The 26,590-nt window shown below is 44.0% G+C and overlaps 1 protein-coding gene across 2 annotated transcripts in view; it reads left to right on the top strand.

The window, feature by feature from the left end:
• The first annotated feature begins 12,382 nt into the window (after nt 1-12,382).
• Nucleotides 12,383-26,590, top strand: part of DRP2 (dystrophin related protein 2) — a 42,025-nt gene continuing 27,817 nt past the window's right edge. The window contains exons 1-3 of one of the 2 annotated variants that reach the window (XM_074359216.1): nt 12,383-12,521; nt 12,681-12,748; nt 22,707-22,878. In XM_074359216.1, the coding sequence (XP_074215317.1) occupies nt 22,768-22,878 (111 nt within the window). In that variant the 5' untranslated portion in view covers nt 12,383-12,521; nt 12,681-12,748; nt 22,707-22,767. Of the gene's footprint in view, nt 12,522-12,680; nt 12,749-22,706; nt 22,879-25,489; nt 25,907-26,590 lie in introns of those variants that run through there. The other variant, XM_074359217.1, reaches the window with a different exon arrangement.

Genomic DNA, 26,590 nt, shown 5'->3' on the forward strand with positions numbered 1-26,590 from the left:
GGTCAGAATTCGTTTCTTAGTCACTGAGCTTCCCCAAGAGGAGGAAAAGGTGATAAAAAGTCCTAGTAATAGCAGTAGGAGCAAGCTTTCAATAAACAGAGATCCTTCGGGTAGCTTGGCTCTTGGTAGATTTGAACAGAAAAAAAGACTAGACACTGTGGGTGCTAAACGTGGCTTATCTCTGGGAGGGTCAGGAAGTATAACCAGATATTCATGTGGCTGGAAGGGGCTGTCTCTTGGCTTTCAGCAGAACTACACCTAACCCACCCCGACCAGCAGAGGAGAACTTTTTGAGAACGTTTTGTAGAAGAGAAAAATAATCCTAGAAAATTACTTGCCTTGCCTGGTCCCTCCCCCTCACTGTGAGGCTTCTTACCCTCAGGGGGAGGTGTGAGGAACTTGGACACAGGAACCTGGAGAGTGTACTGATGTGTGGGTTGGTGGCTCCTTGGAGCTCTGGGTTCATTCTGCTCAGTCTGCCATTGCCCTGGTTCTTGCACAACTAGATAGTTCACAAATGGCTGTTCACCACCCCCACGGTTTCTGAGGTTCAGCCCTTCGGGAGTGGAAAACAAAAACGGCCTTCAAATGGCAAAGGAACTTGAGAGGAAACAGCAGAGCCGGCACAGGAATGCCCAGTGATGGTAACCCAATGATGTGTATGCCCTTGGGGCCCACCAGCCCTTCCCTGGGAGGGCCAGAGACATTTCACTGGGTTGGTTATTGTTTAAAGACTATGGATGGCCAGTCCAATGAGAGACTAGTGCAACAGAGAACATAAGCATAGAATTTTATACAGTTCTGGCTGCCATCCTATAACAAAGAGAAGTGCCCATGCATGGTTTTATGTCACTTTGTGAATTGAGTTAGTGCAGCTGTTACCATTGTACTCTCCAATCTGGAGACCAGTTATAGGCAGAAAATGCAGACTATTTTTCCGCTGCAGTTTAATAACAGTTTGGAAGCAGGAAGTTCATTTGTTGCTTCTTTTGTATTCCTTACAATGCTCAGCACTACTGTGCACAGAGTAGATGCTCAATAAACATGAAAGTCAGGCATGAGGTTAAAGACTCCTGCTTGACAGCCATTAGCATGGTCAAAACAGTATTCTCACCTTCACTTCCTTTTGAGCCTTGTCCCAGCAAAAGACCCTCTACCCATTCAAGGTCATCCTAAATCAATCCTCTCCTCAGTTAGCTCATCAGTTGGATAGTCTCACCACCATATTTTGCCCTTTTTTGGGATCAATTGAGGTACCCCAACTCACAGGACTAATCCAACAAAAGTGCTACCGGGAGAAAGTTGGAATAATTTGTTAGGTTCCGGGCTTTTCACCTAACAGTCACTTCCCTAAGTCTGCATTGAGCTCTTTGTTGTATGATAGAAAACAGGACTGGCAGAAGCTCGGTTGTGTTAGTAGGAATCATTTATCCCAGAGCAGGATGTATTGATGTTCAATAATTTCCTCTTTGGTGTTAATATTCTACAGTAGTGCAACATGTGGCTTTCTGGCATCCAAGTGTCATTTCTATGTTACCTCCTCCAATCACAACACCTTTCCTACCACTCTTCTCAGCATATGCTTCTTCCCCAGAGCAGTTACAGCAGTGGGCCCATGAAACTGGCCAAAGGGCTGTAAAATTTTACTCCTGTTCATTGATCCCTGATGGATATGGTCTGATCCTGCATGAATAGCAACATTAGCTAGCGTTTATTGAAAATTTCCCGTGCACCAGGCAATGTGCTAGGCACTTCCTGTATGAATCTCATTTCATCCCCGTGTCTACCCTATGGCATGAGTAATTTTATTATTTTCATTTTGCCCAGAGAGCAACTAAAGTCAGTAAGCAGACATTAGAGTCAGAATTTGAGCCCAGGAAGTTGGCCTTCCTGTGCTGGTAACCACTATGCTATTACTACTCTGAAATATTAAAATTAGTAAGTGCTCAATAAGTATTTGAAGAAATAAATTAATGAGTAGAGGTCTCTATTTTCCAAAGGGCTTCCTCCAAGGCCTCCCTCAGGCAGAATCATGTGTTTTTACAAAGCCCTGGCCCATTGCTCAGAGCAGGGTTTAGACAGATGGTTGAGGGCAATTAGGTTGTGCTTGACTTTTCAAGCACAATTGAATTGCACTTCAGAAAAGTAGAGAGCAGTTCAAAAGTGAAATTACCTTCTCTGGTCTGCTGAAGGTGAGTTAGCTGTGCTCAGGCAGACCACTTACTCTTAGCTTCTCTCAGGAGAAAGTCTTGGGACCTGGGGAGTAGGTACCCCAAACCCACATCCTTAATAGCTGCAGTTTTCTCATGGGTTGAAGGGGGCATAAGAGAGGGAGGACACACAGAACTTCATTCTGATAACGTAATTTCTTCATGTGCCCTGCTCTGGGTCCAAGTGACAGAAACCTTACCTGGCAAACATTGTACAGAAGCTGGTGCTTGAACTTCTTGATCCCAAGAATGTTCTGGAACATTTCATAGAGTTGCTGTTTGCTCAGAATCAGCTCGGAAGCTGCACTGGCCGTCATCCTGGCCTGCTGCTTCCTGGTGTCCTCCTCTCTGAGGTAAATGGCATCAAACCTGGCTCTCCAGGAACTCAGCACCATCTTCTTGCTGAGATCATCAGTCTCAGGCAGGCTCCGCACCCTTTTCTCAATGTGCTTCTTGAAGACCACCTGAGAGTCATTGGTGGGGCAGCCCCCACTCTGCACCACGCAGGCCAAACGGTCGCTCTTCAGGAACACCTCATAGTAACGCTCATAAGTTGTCTCTCCGTTATGAGATGGGAGCAACCTCTCTGGCTTGGTTCTATTTCCTAAGCAAAATACTGAATCAAAGTGCTTCTAAGATTGCAAAGGCTCTCTGGAGGCTTGGCTTGTTGCAAGCATTATCTCCAGAAGTTGGGATGTACTGATGCAAAGAGGTGTAATGGGAATAATTCAGGTAAAATGGTAGATTAAGGAGAGGGCAATGAGGACCTACTGGAATAGGATTTGGTTGTTGTTGGTAAGCAGATTGCAATTATTATTTATAATTCACTTGAGAATTACAAAGCACTTTATAACCATTCTTCAGTGTGGTCCTACAAATTGACATAAGATTGAAAGTAATGAGGCCAAGTCTGAAAGAGCCAGCCAGTGGGTAGTAAGTATGAATAGTAATTGAAATGAGAAAATGACAAATACACCTCGCAGGTCCAGGAGAGTATATCTCTAAGAGCCTTATCCCCTGCTCTTATAACTGTTTCCAGGAAGACTCTGGATTCATGCTGTGGCTGGGTAGGGGTGGAAGCCAGGCTGCTCTGTTGATGTTTGGGGCTGCTTAGCACTGTATTTTGAGAGCACTGCATCTGGTTTGCCCTGATTCTCCTGCGTACTTCCATTGCCTTATTATAGTGCTTCTCTCATTCTACTTTGTAGTTGTTTGAGTAGGTGACTGACTCCCCAAATAAACAGGAAGTGTGGCTTAGTCATCTTTGTGTCTTGGTTTGGTGTTGGAAATGTTTTACATGATAGACCCTCCCTGATGTGCCCTCTAACCCCAGGAAACAAATCAATTCTAGCTGATCTCAGTCCTGGCTGGTCTAATAATAGGCAGATCAAGCATATGGTTAGGAAACCAGCTAAATAGAGGCATTAAAGATTTTTTTTTAGAAGAACTGGATATTTGATATTTCAAAAAAGGCTTGACACAGTGAAATACAACTTCATACCCTATAGGATGGCTATAGTCAAAAAGAGAGACAATAACAAATATTGGTATGGTCAGAATGTAAAATGGTACAGCCACTTTGATAAACAGTCTGGTAGTTCCTCAAAAGTTAAACATAGAGTTACCATCTAACCCAGCAATTCCATTCCTAGGTATATACTTTAAAGAATTGAGAACGTATGTCCATACGAAAACTGGTACACACAGGTTGATAGCAACAGTACTCATAATAGCCAAAAAGTGGAAATAACCCAAATGTCTACCAACTGATGAATGAAGAAACAAAATGGGTTATATCCATACAAGGGAATATTATTCAGCCATAAAAGGAATGAAGTGCTGATACATGCTACAACAAGGAAGAACCTTGATAGCATTATGCTGAGTGAAAGACACCAGACACAAAAGATATAAAACATATTGTAGGATTCCTTTTATGTAAAACATCCAGAATAGGAAAATCTACATAGACCAGAAGTAGATTAGTGGTTGCCTATGGCTGGGAGGGAGTGAGGGAAATAGGGAGTGTCTGATATGGGGATTGTTTTGGGGGAGAGAGTGATGAAAATATTCTAAAATTGATCTTGGTGATGGTTGTACAACTTTGAATATACTAAATGCCTTTGAATTGTAGGCTTTAAAAAATGAATTGTATGGCAACAAAAATGAATTGCAGTAGTCATTATGGGAAAGATCAGATTTTGTTGAACCATTTTATGCTTAGTTTACAGGTTAATATTATTTTTTATTTTGAATGATATATGGGCATATAGGGTTTGTAACATTATGTCTTTGGTACTTGGGGTTTCTAAGTGTCTTGATCTGAACTTGCTGGACTCTAGCTGCCTGTCACACATCACACTGAAGCTTTCTCTCTGCTTTCCCCTTCAGCATGATTTTCCCTGTATCCCATACCTGTCTGGTGATGAGAATGAAAGTGATGAACTAATGAGTATAACGTATCGTGACTGAAGATAGCACTTACATTTTGACAGATGCCTTAACCTGAAAGAAGTGTTTAGTAGGGAATTGCAAACCTCATAGCAGGGCCAGCGGGGGAAATCATTTTGATTAGTGATAGCATTTCAGTCCTCTCAAATCATACCAAGTAGATATCTACCAAGTCTATTCACCCTTAGAAGACTGAATTTAAAAGTGACTTTAAGCAGGGACCAGTATGGTAGCTCTGCGTTTGATTGGTTATTGGCCAGAGAATGTGGTGTGAGGCATCCTCTTAACATGAATAGATTCTCACCTTGAAGTTTTCACTTTGCCTCTGTCAAGCAAATATCTTGCCTGTCTTGCAAGATGTCTAGAGCTCACTACTCAGTATAAAGGATAGACAGCTCTTGTCTATTAGGCCCAGGATTGCTTTACATTCCAAAATAACTTCAGGATTTAAAGGCATCCCTGAAAGGGGCCTCTACCTGTTGGTGGCCATGGTACTTGCCAGATGATATGTCAGTGTGTGCTCTCAAGTGCAACAAGAAATGGTCATTTCTAGGAGGTGCCCTATTTGGAATATTGAGGTCCTGCCTGAAAGAAGGAGAGAAGTGAGGAGAGCATCAACATTGAAGTCAAATGAATTGGGGATGGGATTCCAGCTTGCGTGTCTTACTAGCTTTATGAACTTGAGTAAGTTACTTAACATCTCCGGGATGCAGGGTTTTTTTTAACATTTTTTTTATTGAGTTACAGTCATTTTACAATGTTGTGTCAATTAGATGCAGGTTTTTTTGTGTGTGTAGAGTTGGGAAAAATAATCTTTACCTTGCCTAGTTGTTGTGAGCGTTACAGGAGGTAACAACTGTCAAGTGCCTTGCACTGTGTTTGGCATAGAGGCTGAGCTCCAAAAATGTTAGTTCCCTCCTCCTCTCAATGAAGTTATCGGCAAGAAATGCCCGTCTTGCCCCTGCAACCTAAACACAGTGAAAGTACAAATCAGCAGCAGCTCTCGTTCACCTATAAAACCAGTAATTCTTATTGTGGTGTGCATCCTATCCTAGAATCTCTTATGTGAAGGTTGTTATGTGTGTATGTCACCTTCTGGACTGGAAGAAGGATGAGAAGGTTGATAATGTGAAGGATGGTGAATAAGAGTCTGACTGCCTTGTTGGTGTGTCTACTTAAAGCGCTATAGTATCTGATCTGTCATGGAAACGGGGAGCTAATTACATTCCTGGCTTGGCTTCCTTAGATGCTAAAATTTGCTCTGTGTCTTTATGTCTTCTGCAGATAGGAGAACCACCAGGACCTTGAAGCAATGGAAATAATAATCTCTTGCATTTGAATAGCCCTTTATAATTTCAATATATTCCACATATATTCATATTCATTATCCTGTTTGACTCTCAACCGAATCAAGTGAACAGGGTAGATATTATCCTCTTTCTGGTGAAGAAAACAAAAACCCCAAGGCTCAAAAAGATGAACAGCAGTTTAGTAGCAAAATTGGGACTAGAACCTTTGTCTTCTGACTCCTAATTCAGTGCTCCTGCCACTGTACCACTTTTACTGGAGCTTGAATGGTTTGGGTCTAAATGGAATAGATTTAAAAACATAAGTAGAACATAATATTTGGTTATATAACATCCCAGCTGCTGGGTCTGGCTTAGCAGAAACTTGAAAACCAGCAGAAGAGGGTGGGAGGCAACCAAGTGTGTCAGATGAGCTCCACATTTTGAGATGTTGAACAAAAGCAGCAGAGTATGCTCAGAACATTGACTGGGACAACACTGATTCTTCAACCCTGGTCGACCGTGGCTTCGCCTTATTCCTTATCGACTCTAATGACAAAATCTAGCCTTTTCAGCCAGTGTGCCCTACATTCCTAACAAATTCCTCCAGCTTACCTCTCCATTTCCTCCATGTCACACACACTTGGTGACACTCCCTCTCTCCTACTGTCTGACCCATTCTCACATCCCAACTTCTCCTGAGACATTTCACCTCTGTCTGCCCCTTGACTTAACCCTTTCAGTTTTGCTGCATGAAATCCCCATTTATTGGAACCGATCTCTGCAACATAAAACAATGTGGCAAAAACACTCTGCAAATAACTGGCAAAGGTGTATTATTCTTTTCCTCTGCATTTTCTTAGTGCTGCTTTTTACTTCCCAGTCTTACCTGAAACCTGAGAATTCTTTGCCCTGATGATGTGACTTCCCTCCAAACTTTCTCCAACTTATTGGTAAATCTCGACCTGGTTGTGTGTGTGAGGTGGGTTGCTGTGGGCGGTGGGCTTTCTCTAGTGGGGAAACAGTCTTCCCACCTCCCAGCTCACAGAAGTCAGCAAACTTCCGGCTCCTCACATGTTTTTAGACAGCAGGGGAATGTGTCATAAGCAAAGAAAAGATTGAAGATAAAAGCGAGAGAAAGACCAAAATTTATGGAGAAGGTCCCAGAGGAGATAGGAAGAGGTGTGAGGTCATAGCCGAAGTATTGACCTTGGTGAGGAAAAAGGGGGTGGGAGGGTTCCTTTGTCAAGAGATGATGAAAGGGGAAGAAGACTGGAAGAAATTCTGAGGTAGAGAAGACTTCTACAGGGATAACATCCACCTTCTCAGCCAAACAAGAATAGAGGTTATTTGCTGAGGTAAGTGGGCTTGGGTTGGGTGTTTGAGAAGAGTAGGAATGATCTGAAATAGTACTTTTGGTAAACATGGTCAGGGAGCCAATGAACAAGGCTGTAGAATGACAATGCAAATTACCTACACCACCTCTCCCCAGGACAAAAAAGCTATTCACGGTTTATTTCCCTTTCAGCAACTCATCAAGTAGTAAAGCTAGGAAGAAATGATAAAAAGGAAAGGATAATATGACAAAGATCCATTAAGGGTGGGGGCAATGTTCTGCTCTCACCACCAAATGCCCCCTCAGGCCCGCATCTGATGAGGACTACAGCTGCCTCCTACCAGGTGTCCAGACTTCCAGACTTCCTCCCCTCTAATTCATCCTTTGTTGCATGCGATTGTATTTATGTTTCATGAGTTATAGCCATTAGGCTATAAGCAACTTGAAGGCAGTTTCCAAGTTTTCTCTGTGCCCCTGGGGTCTAGCTGGGGTCTAGCACAGCATGCAGCAGGCATGCGGTAATTGTTCTTTGCAAATGTTGGGGAGGATGTGGAGAAAAGGGAACCCTAGTACACTGTTGATGGGATTGTAAATTGATGTAGCCACTATGGAAAACAGTATGAAGGATCCTCAAAAAACTAAAAATAGAACTACCAAATGATCCAGCAATCCCACTCCTGGGTATATATCTGAAGGAAACAAAAACACTAATTAGAAAAGATACACGCACCCTGGTGTTCATAGCAGCACTATTTACAATAGCCAAGACATGGAAGCAACCTAAGTGCTCGTCAACAGATGATTGGATAAAGAAGATGTGGTACACACACACAGGAATATTATGCAACCATAAAAAGGATGAAATAATACCATTTGCAGCAACATGGATAAACTTAGAGAATATTACACTTAGTGAAATATATCAGAGAGAGACAAATATTGTATGTTATCACTTGTATGTATATGGAGTCTAAAAAATAAAACAAAATAGTGAATATAACAGAACAGAAACAGACTTAGAGAACTTAGTGGTTACCAGTGGGGAAGGGAAGCAGGAGGGGCAACATAGAGCTAGGGGATTAAGAGACAGAAACTACTATATGTAAAATAAATAAATAACAAGGATATATTTTACAGCAGAACCATTATTTTGTAATAATTTTAAATGGAGTATAACCTATGAAAAAATTTAATCACTGTGTTGTACACCTGAAATATTATAAATCAACTACACTTCAAGTTTCAAAAATTGTCCTTTCAATGAAAGCTACTAGAATGATATTTCTAAAACATAAATCTGACAGTGTGGCTTCCCTGCTTGGGGAAAAAAAAGTACAAAAATGCAAATGCCCCTTAGTGTGGTGTTCTAGAGCCTCCGGGTGTGCTTCCAAAGCTTCATCTCCTGCCCCCTCCTCCCGTTTCCCACCTGTAACCCTGCCTTAACTTAGTCACACTGAGGTAGTACCTATAGTCTCTTAGCAAGCCGTGCTCTCTCAGCATTTTTGCACAGGCTTTCTCTTTGCCTGAAATGCCCCACATGTTCTTGTTCACTTAGCAAAGTCCTGTTCAGTAATACTAGGGTGGGTCTCAAACATCCTCCTGCAGGTTACCAGGGTGGAGCTACGATCAAAGCTTCTGGCCTGACCTCCTTTGATCTTTCTTTGCTCTCTTCAGAAAAATAGTTGAAGCTAGCCTCTGTACTTGCTCCAGTTTGTCCTGATGTCTCGTGGGTGAAAATTAGTCTCCCCGGGGTTTAAATGTCAGAGTGAACTTTTCTATCGAGTTGTGATGTTAAGCAAAGATGTTACCTCTCCTGAAACACAACTAGAGACTCTTAATCCATCCTGACAATCTCCAGGAAACAAAAAACAAACCATCCTCTTCCAAGTACCCCAGAAGACCAGTAACAGTAAGGAATGTACCTTTGGTACCTTATGGGATGGCACCACTGAAAAGCCCCAGGAGCTAAACAGGTAATTTAAAATAATGTTTTCTTTATTGAAGTATAGTCAGTTTACAGTGTTGTGTCCATTTCTGGTGTACAGTATAATGTTTCAGTCATACATATACATACATATATTCCTTTTCATATTCTTTTTCATTATAGGTTACTATAAGATGTTGAATATAGGTCCCTATGCTATACAATATAAACTTATTGTTACCTATTTTATATATAGTAGTTAGTATCTGCAAATCTCAAACTCCCAATTTATCCCTTCCCATCCACCTTTCCCCTGGTTACCATAAGTTTGTTCTCTGTGGCTGTGAGTCTGTCTGTTTTATAAATAAGTTCATTTGTGTCCTTTTTTAAGATTCCACATATAAGTGATATCATATGGTATTTTTCTTTCTCTTGTCGGGCTTACTTCACTTATAAGGATGATCTCCAGGTCCATCCATGTTGCTGCAAGTGGCATTATTTTATTCTTTGTTATGGCTGAGTAGTATTCCATTGTGTGTGTGTGTGTGTGTGTGTGTGTGTGTGTGTGTGTGTGTGTGTGTGTGTGTGTGTGTGTGTGTGTGTACACACACACACACACACACACACACATATCTCACATCTTTTTTATCCAGTTATCTAAACAGGTAATATAAATCAGCAGGGTACAGAGGGCAGTGTGCGGACCATAACAAACTGGAGAGCTCCACCCCACATCATCTCAAGGTCAAGGTCATTTGTCTTTTCCCTTTTATACTCCATTCATAGCTAAAGGGAAGGGAGACATTCTGAGTAGAGGAAATAGCCTGAGAAAAGGCACAAAGGATTAGAAAAACTATCGAGGGAATTCTTCTGCCCTTGTCACATTTGTCTCAATGAACTACTTAGGCCTGACATCTGATCAGGCCACTACGAGATGGATGGAGGCTGTATAGCATAATGGTTAATCACGCAGGCATTGCTCAGAGAGATCTAGGGTAAGTCTTGGCTCCCTAATGCATTAGCTGTGTGACCTTGGGCAAGTCATGTAACCTCACTATGTCTATGAAGTGGGGGTAATAATAGAAGCTATTTTTAATCTGCTATGAGGATGAAATGCACTAATAACGTGTGCAAAGCACTTCAGACAGTGCCTAGCCTGGAGTAAATGCTCAATAATGTTAGCCATTATTATAATCTACTAATTAAATCTTAGGTGTTGATAGCTGATAATAGCTTCATGTTTTTTGTCTCGTTGGTAATATTCTCATTTTTCACAGGAGCTCTTAGTGCCTTAAGAAAAGCAAAGCAAAGAAACGAGGAGGGGAGGACATTTCCACCATGGTCGGGTCAGTGGGAGAGAGATTTAGGGAAAGACGTTGTTGTACGCCTCAAAACAAACTCTGAGGCTTTATTTTCCTGAAGGCTGGTATTCTCTTTTTGTACATGCAGCCTGAATGCTTTGTCTAGAGATAGACAAAGAAAAGTAAAGGAGGGTTCCAAGTGCTCCTTGTGATCTGAGCAAGTCCAAGAGCAGTCAAAGTAGGGAGCAAGTACCCATCCAGTTCACTCTCCTGCCTCCTTCTAAACTCAGACTCTGCTTGGGCTCGGCGGGCTGGCGAGCTGGCGAGCTGGCGAGCTGGCCCCAGGCGTGAGCAGTGAGTCAGGTCCCCAAGTGTTTGGTGTGTGTTCTGTGCTGTGCCAGCCCAGAGGAGTTCTCAGAGTGTTCCTCTGGTCTTTCTTCTAGCCAACTTCCCCTTCCAAGTCATTCTGAGTCAGTTGTGAAGGACTCCTGGGGCCCTGGGTCTGGATGGTGCTGAGAAAGCCAGCACGCTGCCAGGGCTAAGACTAGGGCCGACTGGGCCAGGCCTGGGCTGGGCTGGGGAGCTCAGAAATGCTCAGTTGGGGGTGTGTAGATTGAGAAGCCGGATGTGCTTCCAAACCCCCTTAGGCAATCAAAGGCCCTTTCTGGGCCTGCCTGGGGGCCTGGCTGCTGCTGCTTTGGCCAGGCAGGAGGGGCCCCTCCCAAAGCTCTGAAAGCCTAGCTTGGGGGAGGGAGCAATTGGTTCCCATTTTGTTTGCTTGTTTTAAAGAAGAGATCAGACCTTATGGCTAACCTTTTACTGAAACCAGCAGCTTAAGTTTTTACCATTTTATCTCAAAAGAAAACACATACATGCTAGTTATTTCCTAGCTGAGGGTTTTCCGTAACAATGATGATGATGGTGATAATAATTCTCAGCCTCTGTAGAAACTTTGTAAGCACTAGTCCCAAGTCCTTTGGGCCAGGAAGTATTCTTTCTCCTAAATTCCAGTGCCATCAAAGCTTATAGAATTTTTAGAGGCAAATCTGTGAAGTTAAGCAACCCACCCTAAACCAATTTGTTACTCTCGCTCATACACACCCTGTTCTCACAAATGGAGAGAGGAAAGAAGAATGCTTCTCTTATCCTTTGCCCTGGCCTGGAGCTGCTGGGGCTTTGAGTATGAGTATGTTTGTGTAGGAGGATGGGGATGGGGGCTTCCTGGCTGCTATCCATCCATCTGTCCATCCATCCATCCATCCATTCAACTTACTCAACAAGTATTTTTTGAGTTAATGTACTGTGTGCTGGGCACTCTGTAAAGGGATATAATCCCCTCCATCTCTATAGTGGCTTCTACCAGGAATCTCAGCATGTTTGGAGTTCCTACCCTCTCCTCTTTAACAGGAGTGACAGTTAAAGGAGTGAGGGCTGGGATGGACAGAGGAAAGGAGAGTGACAGTGGTAGCTGCTGAGGGGAGGCATGGAGGAGCTGTATTTTCTCAAATCATTCAAGGTCCATTTTGGTTCCCTCACTGTCCTCATTGTCTATACATGTAGATCTAAGAGGAGGTGAGGATGGAACTCACTGGTGACTGGCAGACTGCCCTGGGCCCAAGACTGTACTTTGGGTACCAGTGACGATTTTAGAGCAGAGTGTTTCAACCTCTAACACAGAAACTGAATCCTGGACTGGCTACCGAGGGGCCCTGCCAGCTGCTGGCTCTGAAGTTGGCTTTGGCTCTGGGTTGGATCTGTGGAAGTTGGGGCCCAGGCTCCTCACTCAGCAGCTTGTATTGATCTCCCAGCCTCTTTTGTCTCCTCCTTCCCAGTGGAAGCCTCTCCCCCTCTCCCCCTCTGCCTCTCAGCCTCTTCCGCTTTCCTCCTCTGCTTCTAATGAATTGAAATCTCTGAGAGCCGCCAAGGCTCTGGTAGTTTGACAAAACTGTCCTTGCTCTTTCTGCATTTGCCCAGTCAAGGGTATCTCTGCCTGAGTTCGGAGGGAGCGATGCTGTGAGCCCTGGTGATATGATGGCATAGCAACACAGAACGGCTGGGAAAGGGGAGGAGGAGCAGGAGAAGGAGGGCAGGGAGGTGGGGGAGACGGAGGGAGAGTGTGCACACAGCAGCTGTCGGCATCCCTGTCTCAGGGACTTCTTTGCTGATTCACAGAGGCAGCCCAGCCCCGGCCACCCAGCTCCCAGTTGCCGCCTGATCCTCAGACTTGCCGGAATCAGAAGGTAGGCCACAGAGAAATGATTTCCAAGCCTCGCCCTTTTTCAGCTGGTAAGAGGAAATGACTGAGGGAAGGGAAGCTCCAGAGGTACTCTGTGTGCGCCTGTGTGTGAGCCCATGTGTGTGTGTCTGTGTGTGTTTGTGTGTGTGCACCTGCCTGCCTGCCTGCCGTCTGCTTGTGCCTTTGGGGGGGAAACTTGCATTAAAAAATGCCCATAATGAAGTAGCCACTGCTTGGATTTGTAGAAGGGAAAAAAAAGATACCCAGGAATAGAAACTCCAGCCAATCTGAGCAACTATGGTCTAAAAATGAATAAGAGGAAGGTCCATAGTTTGCAGCTTTGAGAAGAGAGGGGCATTTATATATTTACTTGTTTATTTATTTATGTCTGTTCTCAATGACATGCTTTTTGTCCACGGATGGCTTTCCCAGCGGGAGGGAAGCAAAGGGGTGTGGAAAGCCTTGGCTGAAAAGGAAGGAGAGAGGAAACCAGGACCTCGGAGCAGGCTCCCTGAACAAATGAGTGTCTGGCCAGCAGACCGGACACAGAAGCGCTTCCCTGGAGTAACCCAGGCTCTGACCTAGGAGCCCGGGGCTGAAGCGCATCCTAATCTCTGCATTTACTTCCTGGCTCAGTCCGGCTTCCCTGTTGCAGTTTTCCCCTTGCTGCTTCCCTCGATTTCCTTTCTAGCCTCTGTAACCAAGAGGCACCTCTCCACTCCTGAGAGCAGATCTGGGAGAGCTTTGAAATGGGGCTTTTGCCCCTCGTGGAATCCAATACCCCTTTCCTTCTGCTCTCGTCACCTTTCCCCAGCATCAGGCCCAATGCCCCAGCCTGGTAAGTGGGCCTGAGGCTGTGTGGGGAGTTCAGGCTTATTCTGCCTTTGGGAGGGAGGGGGAGCCAGGCCTCATAGGTGTTGAGGTCGGGGCTGGGCACAGGGCTGGGCGGAGTAGGGTAGAGAAAGAGGAGCAGTAGCTGCGGTGGCTGCCTGCTTCCACCGAGAGCCTGGTGCCTGGTGCCTGGAAAAGAACATACTTTCCTCTTATGTTTTCTTTTTGATTGTTCAAAGGAACAGAAAGCTTTAAAAATCTCTATGTTGAGTTCACCTTAGCGCCTCACTTTTCCGAAGGAATCTTTGTTTCTAGATGAAAGGCCCTCAGGTAAATCACCTTTTAAAAGGCCCTGTGGGAGCCACAAACCCCAGGAGATTTCCCCTCTGGGATTTGGATGGGGAGACAGTTCCAGAGAACCTTGGGACCTTCTAAGGAACCCCTCACCCCAAAAGGCCACGCTGTCAGGGGAAGTGATGAGTGTCCTGTCCCTGGAAGAAGACGGAGCCCTCTTTTCCTGGGTGGGCTGGCCTCGGCTCTGCAGTCCTACCTCCTGCAAACCAGTGCTGGAGGATGAAGGCACTTAGATGGGGCTCCTCTTCTTGTGAGAGTGGTCCTCCCAGGCTCTCTGCCCTGAGCTCCGGTCCAGAGCACCCTTCAGCTCCACAATCACCCAAAGGAGGGAGGCACAGCTTGAAGCAGCAAACTTAGCAAAGGCCCAAGAGCCTGATGCAGAGAGCACATCTGGGATGCAGCACTTCTAATCATAGGTACTCAAAAGTTTCTAATGTTAAGTCCACAGTGTCAGCTGGGACGGGCTCTCACTCGCAAAGCCCAAAAAACACAGCCTTCTAAATTGGCCAGGGACACTCCCTCAAAGGAAACCCACTCTATGGAAGTTATACTAGGAAACTACTCTCCTCTCTTACAAAGAATTCCAAACATACATCAGCAACTGAACAAGTAAGCGAGATAAATCCTTCTAGGACGACATTTACCAAATGGATGTTTCACAGAACACTGTTCTGAGAGAATGTTAATAGATTCTGTTTTAAAATAAGGAATGGTGGTGGGGCGGGGTGCCTTCTATGCTCCAAATAATTTTTTGAAAACACTTCATAACTGAATTCTCCTCTTGGAGAGTCAGAATGTATATAAGTGTAAATAAAGCTGTTTAATTTTGACGACCCAGTGTATCCCAAATGGATTTGACCAGGGAACACTCTTCTCCGTGGAAAAAAAAGTTAGCATCTTGCATACACAGTTTTAGGAAGTGCTTTTTATAAACCTAAAAAATAATCGAATCCAGTTTTTAAAATCACAACACATTTTTAAGCGTGAAAAAATTGAGAGATTAATGAAATTGTCCTTTTTAATATCTGAGAGAGTGGAATCTTACCTCCTGATTCTCAGTTCCCTGTGCCCAATTGTGGCTTCTCTAACAAGTTCCTTCCTGAGAAACTAGTCCCAGGAAAATGAAGTAGGTTTAAGGAATAATCCTGTCTTTTTGAGTGAGACATTTGTATCATATCCATTTCTTTAGTTCTTTTGTTATATCTGAAATTATGAATTTCCCTTTCAGCGTGGGATTTGTTACATTCTTTAAAACATTGAGTTATGAAAATTTGTAGACATTCAAAGAGGTATAAAGAATAATAGAATGAAAATCAGGATACCTACCCACCACCCAGCTTAAGAAAAAACATCATCAGTAGAGTTGAAACCTTCTGTCTCTCCTTCTGTGATTAGAACTCCCTGCTTTCTTCCTTCTGAAGTAACCAGTCTCTGTGGATTTTGCGTTTATTATTCTCATGCATTTATTTTTACTTTTACTACATATGTATGTGTCTTTAAGCAGCATATGCCACTGCTTTATGTATTTTAAAAATGTATATCGGTGGTATATATTCTTCTCCAGGTTGTTTTTTTCTAGTCAATGTTATATTTGTGAAATTCATCCATGTTGTGACATGTGGCTCTAGTTCATTCATTTTTCACTATTGTATAGCATTCCACTTAATGAATATGCTATGATTTATTTATCCATTCTTCTGTTTATGGACATTTAGGCTATTTCCAATTTTGGGTTCACAGTTAGGGCCACTATGATCATTCCTGTGTAGATAGTTGTATGTGACTATATACCTAGGAGGGACTAATCCCATCACAGGGTATGAGAATTTTCACCTTTGGGAGATAACTGTCAAATTGCTCTCCAAAATGGTTTACTAACTTATACTCCCACCGATGTATTGCATTAATTGGTTCTTAGAATAACATTCTCCTCGTGAGAATACATCTCTGATTTTTTTTCCCTCACTGGAAAATAAATTTTATTTCTCAAAGTTTCTTAACAGCTAGCTTCTCAGGAACACATTTCATTGCTTCCGTTTGTAAATGAGCGGGTTGGCCTAGATAATCTCTGAGGTCCCTACCAGCTTGACAATCTGTGTTCCCATGATTTATTCATTAAGTGAGAGCATCTGGAGCAGAACCTTGGTTTTTGGCTACATTGCAGGAATTATTTTAGGAACACATAACAAGGATCAGTACAAATGAAATGTGTCTTGTCTCTTAGTGCCATGCTGTTAGGTAGAAAGGCAGTGCCGTGTGTTGCCTTGGATTGAAGAGAGGAATCTCTAGCTCACGGAAAGGAGTCTTCTTTTCACTGCCCTGCTCTTTCCCATGCCTCTCGTGATTTAGAAGTCTTCCCTATTTATTTTTTTCTTCCAAGAATAATAAATGCTTGTTGTAAAAAATTATATATATATGTATACACACACACACACACACACACACACACACAAAGTGTATAAAGTCAAAAGGAAAGTCCCGCTCATACAACTCTAGAAGCAATATTACTGAACAGTTTTGTGCATCCTTGCAGACTTGCTTTCTGTGCATACACAGAAAGAAAAGGGTTTTTTACAACATTGGAGTTCTACCAGACATATGAATTCTGACACTTGTCTTTTTTTAACCTAAAATATATATCTTAGACATCTGTTCAAATCAGTGAGTACAGAACTATCTCTTTCTTTTTAACAGCTACGTAATATTCCTTTGTGTGAGTGGCTACAGTAATAGAAAAGATTTGAGTACCTACTAGATGTCAGAAACTATGAATTAACTCCTTACAACAAGGCTATGAAGTAGGTCTTTTCGTTATCCCCGTTTTACAGATGCAGGGACTGAAGCATGGAAGTCAGGGAGCTCATCCAACCTGTGATGATAGGTGACGGAGCCAGGATGCAAACTCGAGCGTGCTGGCTCTGAGCCCACGCCCTTCACTGTCAAACGGTGCCGCCTCTCCGACGCAGTCCACTTAACCAGTCCCTCGCTGATGGACATTTGAGTCAATTGCAGAGTTTTGCAATTGCAAACAATACTGCAGCAGACACCCTCGTCCAACTTCTGCAAGTATTTCTGTAGGATTGGTTCCTAGACTTCTCCATTTTATAGGTGGAAAGAGCTTATCCATGCATCCAAAAAAAAAATTTACTGAGCTCTAAGGCACTGGGGAAGCTCTGAGGTCAGACCAGGAGAGCTGACCAGAATTTTACTTCTCAAATGTCCTGGGAAGGTCATTTAAATGCTCTGTAAGATTTGCCAGCTGGGTGACACCCCAGAATCACTGCATCCTGTCTGTTCTTAATTGCTTGTGTCTTTGCCTGGTGGTGGCACATCCGAGTTGGCACTTGGGCTCCCAGCTGGCGGGCCACAGCCAGAAATCTTCTCTACTTTCCAGGTGTCAGTGACCACAATGCCTCAGAGTCTGGGTTCTAGAATTTACAGAGGCAGAATAGTGTAGCTTTGAGGAACTTGTATTGTGGGACACACCTGCCTGGATATTAATCCCAACTAGTTCCTCACCTCATATTCACAGTATCACTTTGAACAAGTTACTTACTGTCTCTGTGCCACCGTGTTCTTATCAGCATAATACAGACAACAATAATAACTACTTACTAGTGTTGTCCTGAGGATTAAATGACTTGATATATACAGACAGACTAGTTAATATGTGTGAAATGTGGAATACAGTAACTTTTAACTGTTATTATTTATTTGGTTATGGAAAAGCTGCTATACCAACCTTTCCAAAAAACAGTTGAAGATGCCCATGGCACTGGGGTGAGGAGTAGGGAAGGAGGGAGAAAGTAGCTGTTAAATAGCAAATATATTTGTACGGTTCAAAATTCAAAAGGTACAAAAGGATATTCAGTAAAAACTTCATCTTTCATTGGCGACATGGGACTTTTCTGGGTGTGAGTAATTATTCTATTTCTCAGTCCAAGCAGTGATTATATGGAGATTCGCTTTATAATAATTCAATGTATTTTACACATATGTTTTATGCACTTTTTGTAAGTTATATTTAAGTTTTTGAAAAGAGGGAAAATAAGAAAAAATCCCAAAGGAATGTTTTTAATAGCTGTATAGAATTCCATTATATGGATGCACCATTATTTATTTATTTAGGTTATTTGCAGTTTTTTGCCATTTCAAGCTTCAAATAGTAAAGTTCCATATACATCAGTTCACATAAATGCAAGTAAATATGTGTATCCAAAGCCTTACTCTTCGTGCCTCCTGGGCTTTGTACCTCCAAAGTTGAGAACCTGTACACCTACCTAATTGGAGTTCAATTCAATACATCAAGTCAGTTTGTGTCTCTTAATCCCATACCTCTATCTCGCCTCTTCCCAATTACGTCTCGCTACTGGTAACCACTAGTTTTTTTCTCTAGATTTGTGAGTCTCTTTCCATTTTGTTATACACATTTGTTTTATTTTTTAGATTCCACATATAAGTGATAACATAGAGTATTTGTCTATGGATAAAATATATGAGCAAAAAGGGTATTTTTTAGAGCACAGGGAAATAAAGCCATTAGTTCGTAATAACTTTAAATGGAGTATAAAAATACTGAATCACTATCTTGTACACCTGAAACTAATATGATATTGAAAATCAACTATACTTTAATTTAAAAGATCAAGTCAGGAAACATTCACTGAGTGCCTGTTCTGTGTCTGGTTCTGTGTCAAAAAAAAAAAAAATGTAGGATAGAAATAAGTATCCGGCCCGGACCTTGTCCTCCGTGAGCCAACAACCTTGCTTTTGTGCTGGAATCCTGGTATTTCCCACACATTTTTAAAGCTTTTATCTCTGCCCAAGAGAAACAGTGAATCCTCCTGGAGGGGCCTGTGTATGATTTTGAGAACCAAGAAAAAAGTATTCTTAGTGGGAAAAAGCCATAGCTTAGTATCTAGCAGGATCCCTAGAGGAGAGCACAAAAGAGTGAGTGACACCCCAAAAACATCCTCCACACTACTTTGTGTGTCCAAATCCTCTCTGTCACCTTAGCTCAAAAACATCTCTTCTGTAAATACCTCTGAAATCCCTCCAACTTGAAGTAAACAGTTTCTGCTCTTATAGCATGATTTCTGTGGCCCATGTAAGGTATGAATCATTTTCTCCCTTAAGTGATACTTTTTTTGTTTAGCTGTCTTATTCCTTATGCTTGACCAACTCACCTCCAATTCCTCACAGCCTCTGCAAGTTAAAAAGGGAAATAAGAAGAGAATCAATATGTGTAGGTAGTAATTTGGGATAGGATGGAGATAACTAAAGAGGCAGAAAGAAGAATCTTTGTGTAGAACAAAGAGCACTGGCCAGGGGTCAGGAGGCCCAGGTTCACTTGTGTCTCAACATTTTCATCTGTTAGATGGGATCATGATTCTGGCTGGGAGAACCTTATCAGGTTGTACTGAGGATCAAGACAGGCAGTATAGCAGACTACAAAAGCATGCTATAGAAATACAGGGAATGCTAGCATTTTGATGTGTGGCAACTGTTTAACATTTTACAGCTTAGCAAACCAAGGTCTAGAGAGGTGAAATGACGTGAGGTTACAGTCAGTGACAAAGTCTGAAAATAGCAGAGGATAGTTATGCTAGGACCAGAATGATCTGAATTCTCTGATTCCTGGGTTTGTTGTATTTTTGTTTTGTGAAGTGTCAACCTGACATCAGGCCGGTAGAGGAATAAGAAGGAAGGAAGTTAATCTGTAGAAATGTGAACCTCAAAAGAGAAAAAGTTTATGAAAGAAGAAATACAACTGGCCACTAAAAATGTAAAGAAAAAGTTAAGCACTTCTAGTAATTAAGGAAATACAAAGTAGTCTTCAAGATGCCATCCTCACTTATAAAACTGGAAAAAATACTTTAAAAATAAGAGTACTCACTGTTGGCAAGTGTGCTGGGAAACTGTCACTCTCATACATTGCTGGTGGTAGTATAAAGTGATCTGACTTTTTCCTAGGGCAGTTTAGAAGTATGTATCACAAGTCTGAAATTGGCTCACACCTTTTGATCCAGGAATTCTCCCTTCTAGGAGATTATCCTAAGGAAAGAATCACAAATATGCATAAGGCTGGCAAAATAAATTATGACATATCCATTCAGTAAAATAATATACAACAATAACTGCATGTAACATTTATTTAACAGTGTACTATTGCCAGACACTGTGCTAAGTCACCTTAAAACATTTTAAATTTTAATCATTAGAGCAAGTCTTTGAGGATAGTCATCCTTATGTTACAGATGAACACACTGAAGCTCAGAGAGGTTAACTTGCCCCAGGCCACACTGTTAATAGGTTGAATAGTGTGGGTTTCACCCTATGTCTGTCTGATGCCAAAGCCCATGGCCTCAATCATAGCAGTCTACCATCTTTGCAGCCATTAGAAATCATGTTTTAGAGAAATAGTGATATTATAAACTGATCATCATATAAATGGCAAATGAAAAAAAAGCATGACACAAAATACATATATATATAATATGACAATTTTATTTCCAAAGTGTATGTATATATTTTTCATAGAAAAACTACTGTAAGGTTCAGACCTGTTAGTAATCTCTTGGTAGTAGTACTATTGGTTATTTTTATTTTCAGTTGTGAGTTTCTGTATTTTCAGTTTTTCTATAAAGAATATGCATTACTTCTATAATCAGCAAAAATTAAAATGTGAATATAAAAAAGGTCTGAAAACAAGCCTTTCCTAGCCTTCATACTTACAACATGTCCATAGCAATACTTCAGTTTTGATCTGAGTGATTAATTCTTTTATGTTGGTGTTGGATCAGAGGGGATCCCTCTTTTCAACCATTCTTTGGGGGAATCTCTTTGGGGATGAGAAACTATGTAGCTGTGTGATCTCCAGGGACTTTGACTACAATAAAGTGTCATTCAAACCATAGATTTTTGCACCTTAGTGATCTGTGATAGTCCCCAATCTTGGGAGCGCGGACCCATGAGGAGGAGGGAAGGGTGCTTAAGGAGTCCACAGATCTTTAAATGTGTAAGTGTTTTTCTCACTCTGTAGGTACTAAATTTACAGCTACTATGTAGGTGTGAGTGGGTGAAGTGAGATATTTTTATTTTTATTTTAAGAAGGGGCCCTTATACCTAAAATGTTGGGAACCACTGAAATAGAGACCAAACATGTTAACAACTTAACCATCAGCATCAGGAATCGAAGATGCTCACTTCCTGCTGTTTGGATCAGGGTTTGCATGTCTCTACCCAGCACTAAAAGATAACACTTTGATCATTTTCAAGCATTGTCTTAGCCATCCATTCCCATCAACTTTGGATACATTCACTAAACTGTCCATTGCTTTGGACATTTAATTTTTTCACTCATATCTTTCCTAAGCGTAGCTCTTGACATCAAAAACTGAACATGCCTCAAGCACAGCTTATTACAGAACATGGCCCTCATCCTCTACCACACCAAGTTTGCTTCTTCTCCTGTCTTCCCTCTCTTGCTGTTGGCAGCATTATCTACCCAGCTCCCAAATTAGAAATCTTTGACTCCTTCACCTCCCTCGCCCTTCACACCCAAGTGATCACAGAGCCCAGTGAATTTTACCCCTTCAGTGTATCTCAAAGCCATCTTCTCTGCTCCCTCATCACTGCAACTGCCTGCCTGTTAGAACAGCTTCTCAATGGGTTCTTCCCTTGGGAGAATCACTCCACAAGGCAGCCAGAGGGCTCTTTCGAAATTGCAAATCTGGTCGTGTCACTACCCTGCTTAAAATCTTCAGTGCCTCCCTATTGTCTACAAGATAAAGCCTAGAATCCTCTGCTTATCATTCAAGACATGACCCAATCTGGCCACAGCCTCATCTGCTCCTCCCCACAAGGCACCTACCTTACACTCTGGTCACACTGTACATTTATTTTTGCGCTGTTTGAAATGATCTCTTTTGTTTTATTTTCTCTGCCTGATGACAATCTGATTTCTCTTTCATGACTCACCTCAAGCATATTTCCTCTAGGGAGACTTTTCCTGATGTGACCAGGTAGAACTCTCCTCATCCATCCCTTCACTCCATGCCACAGATACTTCTATTATCAATGCAAGTAACACTTTCTGGCTTGATTTTCCCCATGTCTGTTCTCTCTGTATGTGAACTTCTCAGGCACAGGCATCATGTCTTTTTCATCTCTGTGCCTCCTAAACTCTAGCCATACTGAATTTACTGTTCTCTGAACATGCTGTGCTTTTTTTGTGCGTGTGACATCCACCTTTGCACAGGTGGGTCCTTCTGCTCGGAAGGCATTTCTACCTTTTTCCCCTTCTCTGCACAGGAAAACATCTACCTGTCCTTCAAGACTCATCTCAAATACAGTCTCTCTGAAAACATTGTACATTCCCAGATAGAGTTAGTTCTTCTACACTCTGTGCTCCCCTGGCCTTTTGGTCAAACGTCGATTATAGCATTTGACGCATAATTGTTTTATTATCATTATCAGCTTACATGACTGCCCCCCTCCATCTCCCACACCCCATCCCCAGGCTGTGAGATCTCAGGCAGCGTATTGTCTTTGTGTCTCTAGCACAAAGCACAATAGAGAAACAATAACTACTTCCTTGATCAATAATTACATCAAGTCTTTTATGGTACACGATGGCCTGGGAAAAGCTATTGGGTAGGTCTGTAAGCTTTGAATTCTTATTTCCATTAACTGGTCAAGGCACCTCTGTGTTAGTGCTGGATTTACAGACCTTTTTCTAGATTTTGACTTTAAATCTCTCTTTGTTACTATTCCAGGTGCCTATGTTCAATGGTTGGTGCACTGCTCATCCTCACCCCTCCATGAGCCTTGATTCTGATGCAACCTATGGTCATGCAGGGATGCCCTTACACCCTCCCACGATGTCATGAATGGCGGGCAGCTGACCTCTTCCATCACAGCAGCAGCCTCAGAAGCACCTGCCCCCAGGTAAGAGGCTGATAGCAAAAGAAAGACCTGTGTAAACAGGGTGGACACAGGATCTATGTGTGATCTTGTGTGTATCCATGCTTCTGAAGGCTCAGGGATGCTCTCCACATACAAGAAACCCTTTGGATAGCACGAGGCTTCCTCTGGCCCATCCCTGTCACTCATGAGGCCTTGTATGGGGGCGTGCAGCAAGGAAATGTGTTGGGCTGGGCCAGCCAAAGGGCCCACAATAGCTGAGGGGGCTGGTTTCATGTTAACCTTCCAAGGGAGGTCCCAGAAGAGCGTGATCCTTCAGGGCATGGCCTAGGACAAGGCAGAACATTCCTTTGTCTTGTCTTGGTTTCTCTGTTGCTTACCTCATATTCTGCACCTGCAGAATATTCTCTCTCCTTCCATTGGTTCTTTTTATTTTGTTTTTGTTTTTGTTTTTGTTTTTTTTGCTTGGGGAATGGAGGTAATTAGATTTTTATTTATTTATTTTTTAACAGCGATAATGGGGATTGAACTTAGGACCTTGTTCATGCTAAGCATGAACTCTCCAGTTGAACTATACCCTCCCCTTTCACTGGTTCTTGCTCTCAAGTACCTAGTGTTACTTGCCACTCCTGGGTTAGCCTCACTGAGGATCCCCTGAGCTTCATACTTGCCTCTCCTCTCTCTCTCCTCCTCTAGGAGTGGAGTGGAGTGCTAGGTGTGTGGCCACCTGTGTATTTCGCTAGGTGGGCAGAGGATGTGTGAGAGGCAGTAATCACAAGAGTGCAGCCCCCTTTCCTGACAATGAGGGAGGTCCACGGGGAAGTTGACTGGACAAGGGAGAAGTGTAAGCAGACTTTGGCCTGCCCTGCAGTGCCTTGGGGTCCAGAGGCAATGGGAGTGTGTGAAATTACTATGTTCTTAGTATCACACAGACGGGCTGCGGTGCTGAGTTACTGCCAGGGGTGCAAAGGGCAGCTGAATATACAGGGATGGAGAATGTAGGTTCTGGGGAGACCATTTTGGGGAGAAAGAGGAGGGAAAGTGAAGGTCCAGAGATACATAAGATCCAAAGATCCAGGCCCTCTCAAATTGTTTTGCACGTCTAGCCAGAGGGAATTTGCTGCTTATAACACATTCTCAATGCCAGTGTCAACTTAAGAGTTCCCCTGTGCAACTCCACCCCTTCTCTGGGGTGGGGCTTTCATAGGGTCAAGGGCTTGAGAAGCATGGATCCTTCCAGAAGGCTAGCCCTGCTCATTGCCCACCCTCTCCAAGCTTTACCACCTCAGCAGGGGGACCTGAGGGCTTCATTTCATGACTGAGAATGGTGAGACCAAGTCCTCCCCTCCGTCATTGTCTAGTTTCTTCTCTTCCTTCTCTACGGCCCTGATTTTGTCTTAGAGTTTCAAGAGATGAGGAGAGAGCCCTGTGGGGAGTAGGGGTGAGAAGCAAATATCTTGGCCACAAAAGCCAGAAGCAGAAGGCCAGTGATAGGGAAAGAAAACAATGATTATTCATAATTTGTCTATTGTGTGCCTGACTCTGGTACTGGGGACTTGTGAGTATCAGGGGGAACTCAGAGGGGAGAGCAGGGAGCCTAGTGGGGAGTCAGGAAACGAAGAAGAAGGCTTGAGGGAGTGAAAGGCTAACAGAGATGGAGCCCAGCTGATCGTGGGCACTTCCCTCCGAACCAGGACAACTTGGTTGTGGCTGGGTCACAAGAGGCTGCTTCTAACTCAGCGGCATTCCCAGTCCGGGAGACTCTGTGAGACTGGCTTGAGCCCAATTATCCCAGCAGAAGCCAAGCTGCGACCCAGGGTTAAAGCCACTCCCTGCTCTTGACTTGCCATCCCTTGCCATCCCCCATCCATCCCGGACCCCCAGAAAGGGTCAGGCAGCTGCTCTAACTATTCCTGTAGGTGGGCCTCAGCATGGAAACAATGTGGAACTGTGGAAAGCCCAGAAGACTCTGTGGGAGATAAAGGAGGATGGGAACAGAACTCTTTTTGGTCAAAACGAAGTGTTTTTCCTCAGTGCTCAGGGGTGGGGGGCCCAGCTCTGGAATGTTAACCTTTCCCCAGGCAAGTCTGCTGGGAAAGGAGAAGAGTGGCCACTTCCAGAAGGGGTCCTGCCCCTCAGGCCAGAGGCCCAGGACAGTACAGGCAGGGCCCAGGAGCCTCCCTGGCACTGGGTCCCTGCACAGAGCTGCTAACTCCATGGTTCCATCTTGCCTTCTCCCCCTCTGCAGAAGTCCATGTGGGATGCACATAGGCCATCCATCTCCTCTTGGCCTTAGAGCGCAGTGGGAGGTCTGGGGGAAACAAAGCTCTCCCACCTCTCCTCCCAAGGGCAGAGCACCCCCTCGTTTCCACTGTGGGCTTGGATCAGTCTTCTGCTGCCCAGCTTCCCAACGCTGCCATCCCACGGCTCTGTCCCCAGGTGTGCCACACACATTTCTCACTGCCTCTGGGGATGCTAACTTAGCCGAGGACAAGGCTGATTTTCAAGCTTGGCATCGTCTTGCCAGGCCTTGAGGAAATTGCTTACCAGAGGTTTGTCACCAAAGTGATCTGATCCTTTCCTCCATCTCAGGGGGGGAGGGTGGGCCTGGAGGCAGAGTGAATCCTTTGTGTCTTCCAGGGAAAGTGAACAGCAATCAACAGCAGATCCCCTCTGTGTGCCCCTCCTCAGCACCATGGAATGCCCAGTCCCACTCCTGCCATCCTTGCCAGCCTGGGAGGGCCCTCCTGGCCCCAGTGTGGCGGGCCCAGTGGGGAGCGACGTGGAATTCCCCAGGGACAAAGCCCTGATTCACCGTCGAGAGCTCTGACCTAGCCGCCCCCTCTGGATTCCTGGGGGGTCAGTAAACAAACAGGGTGACCGATCCCGCCTCCTGGCCTGGCTCAGCTCTGACCGCCCTCCCCGAGGGAGTCTGCTCAGAGCCTGTCAGGACTGCCTGTGGCTCACCAGGCACTGAGTCCAGATTCGGATTCATGCTGAGCGATCATCATGGGGCTGCCCAGTCCCGCGACCGGGTCCCCCGGCAGTACAGGTAGGGTCAGCTCATGGGGACTCAGGGTGACTGACCTCAGAGCCTAGATGCTCCCTCGCTTCTCTTTCAGTGTGTGGCTGCGAGCTGTGGTTTTAATGGGATGACTGGTTTCCTACCTTGCCTGGAGAGTCTTATGTGGTGAGGAAATATGGTTTGGAGGGAAGGGGAGGCTAGAGGAGGCTCCGCCACCAATAAGACCATGTTCTTTCCAGAGGAGGCAAGCAGGTAGATAGGCAGGCAGGCAGGTGGGTTTCTCCAGGCTGAGATTTCCTCCTTCACACTCCCTGCCCTCCACACCCTTCTGTCTCTGGCTGGGCAGGTCTGGCACTGCGCTGGAGGTAGCGAACTTCTGAAGGGCTATTTGGCACAACCCCCACTTCTTCAAACCCCACAGGACCCGACGGGGTGAGCAAGTGATGGGCTCTAAGCTTGAGGGCCGGCTCTTAACTGTCGACTCTGGGCAGAGCTCTTTAGAAATCAGGATCCAAAATGCTGCTTTAGCCCTTTCTCCACCCATGGAAGATGAACAGGTCTCCTCAGGACTCTTTCCAGCCTTCCTGACTGCGGTGGGAGATGCAAGTGAGGAGGAGGGAGAAGGGGCACTAAGGCCTGTATTCACTTGTGAAGCAGGACCTCTACTGCTGCTGGCTCTCTGGCTTGCTTTCTCTCCCTCCCTGTGTCTCT

The sequence above is a fragment of the Camelus bactrianus genome, chromosome X (assembly GCF_048773025.1).
Source record: "Camelus bactrianus isolate YW-2024 breed Bactrian camel chromosome X, ASM4877302v1, whole genome shotgun sequence".
Classification (NCBI taxonomy): domain Eukaryota; kingdom Metazoa; phylum Chordata; class Mammalia; order Artiodactyla; family Camelidae; genus Camelus; species Camelus bactrianus.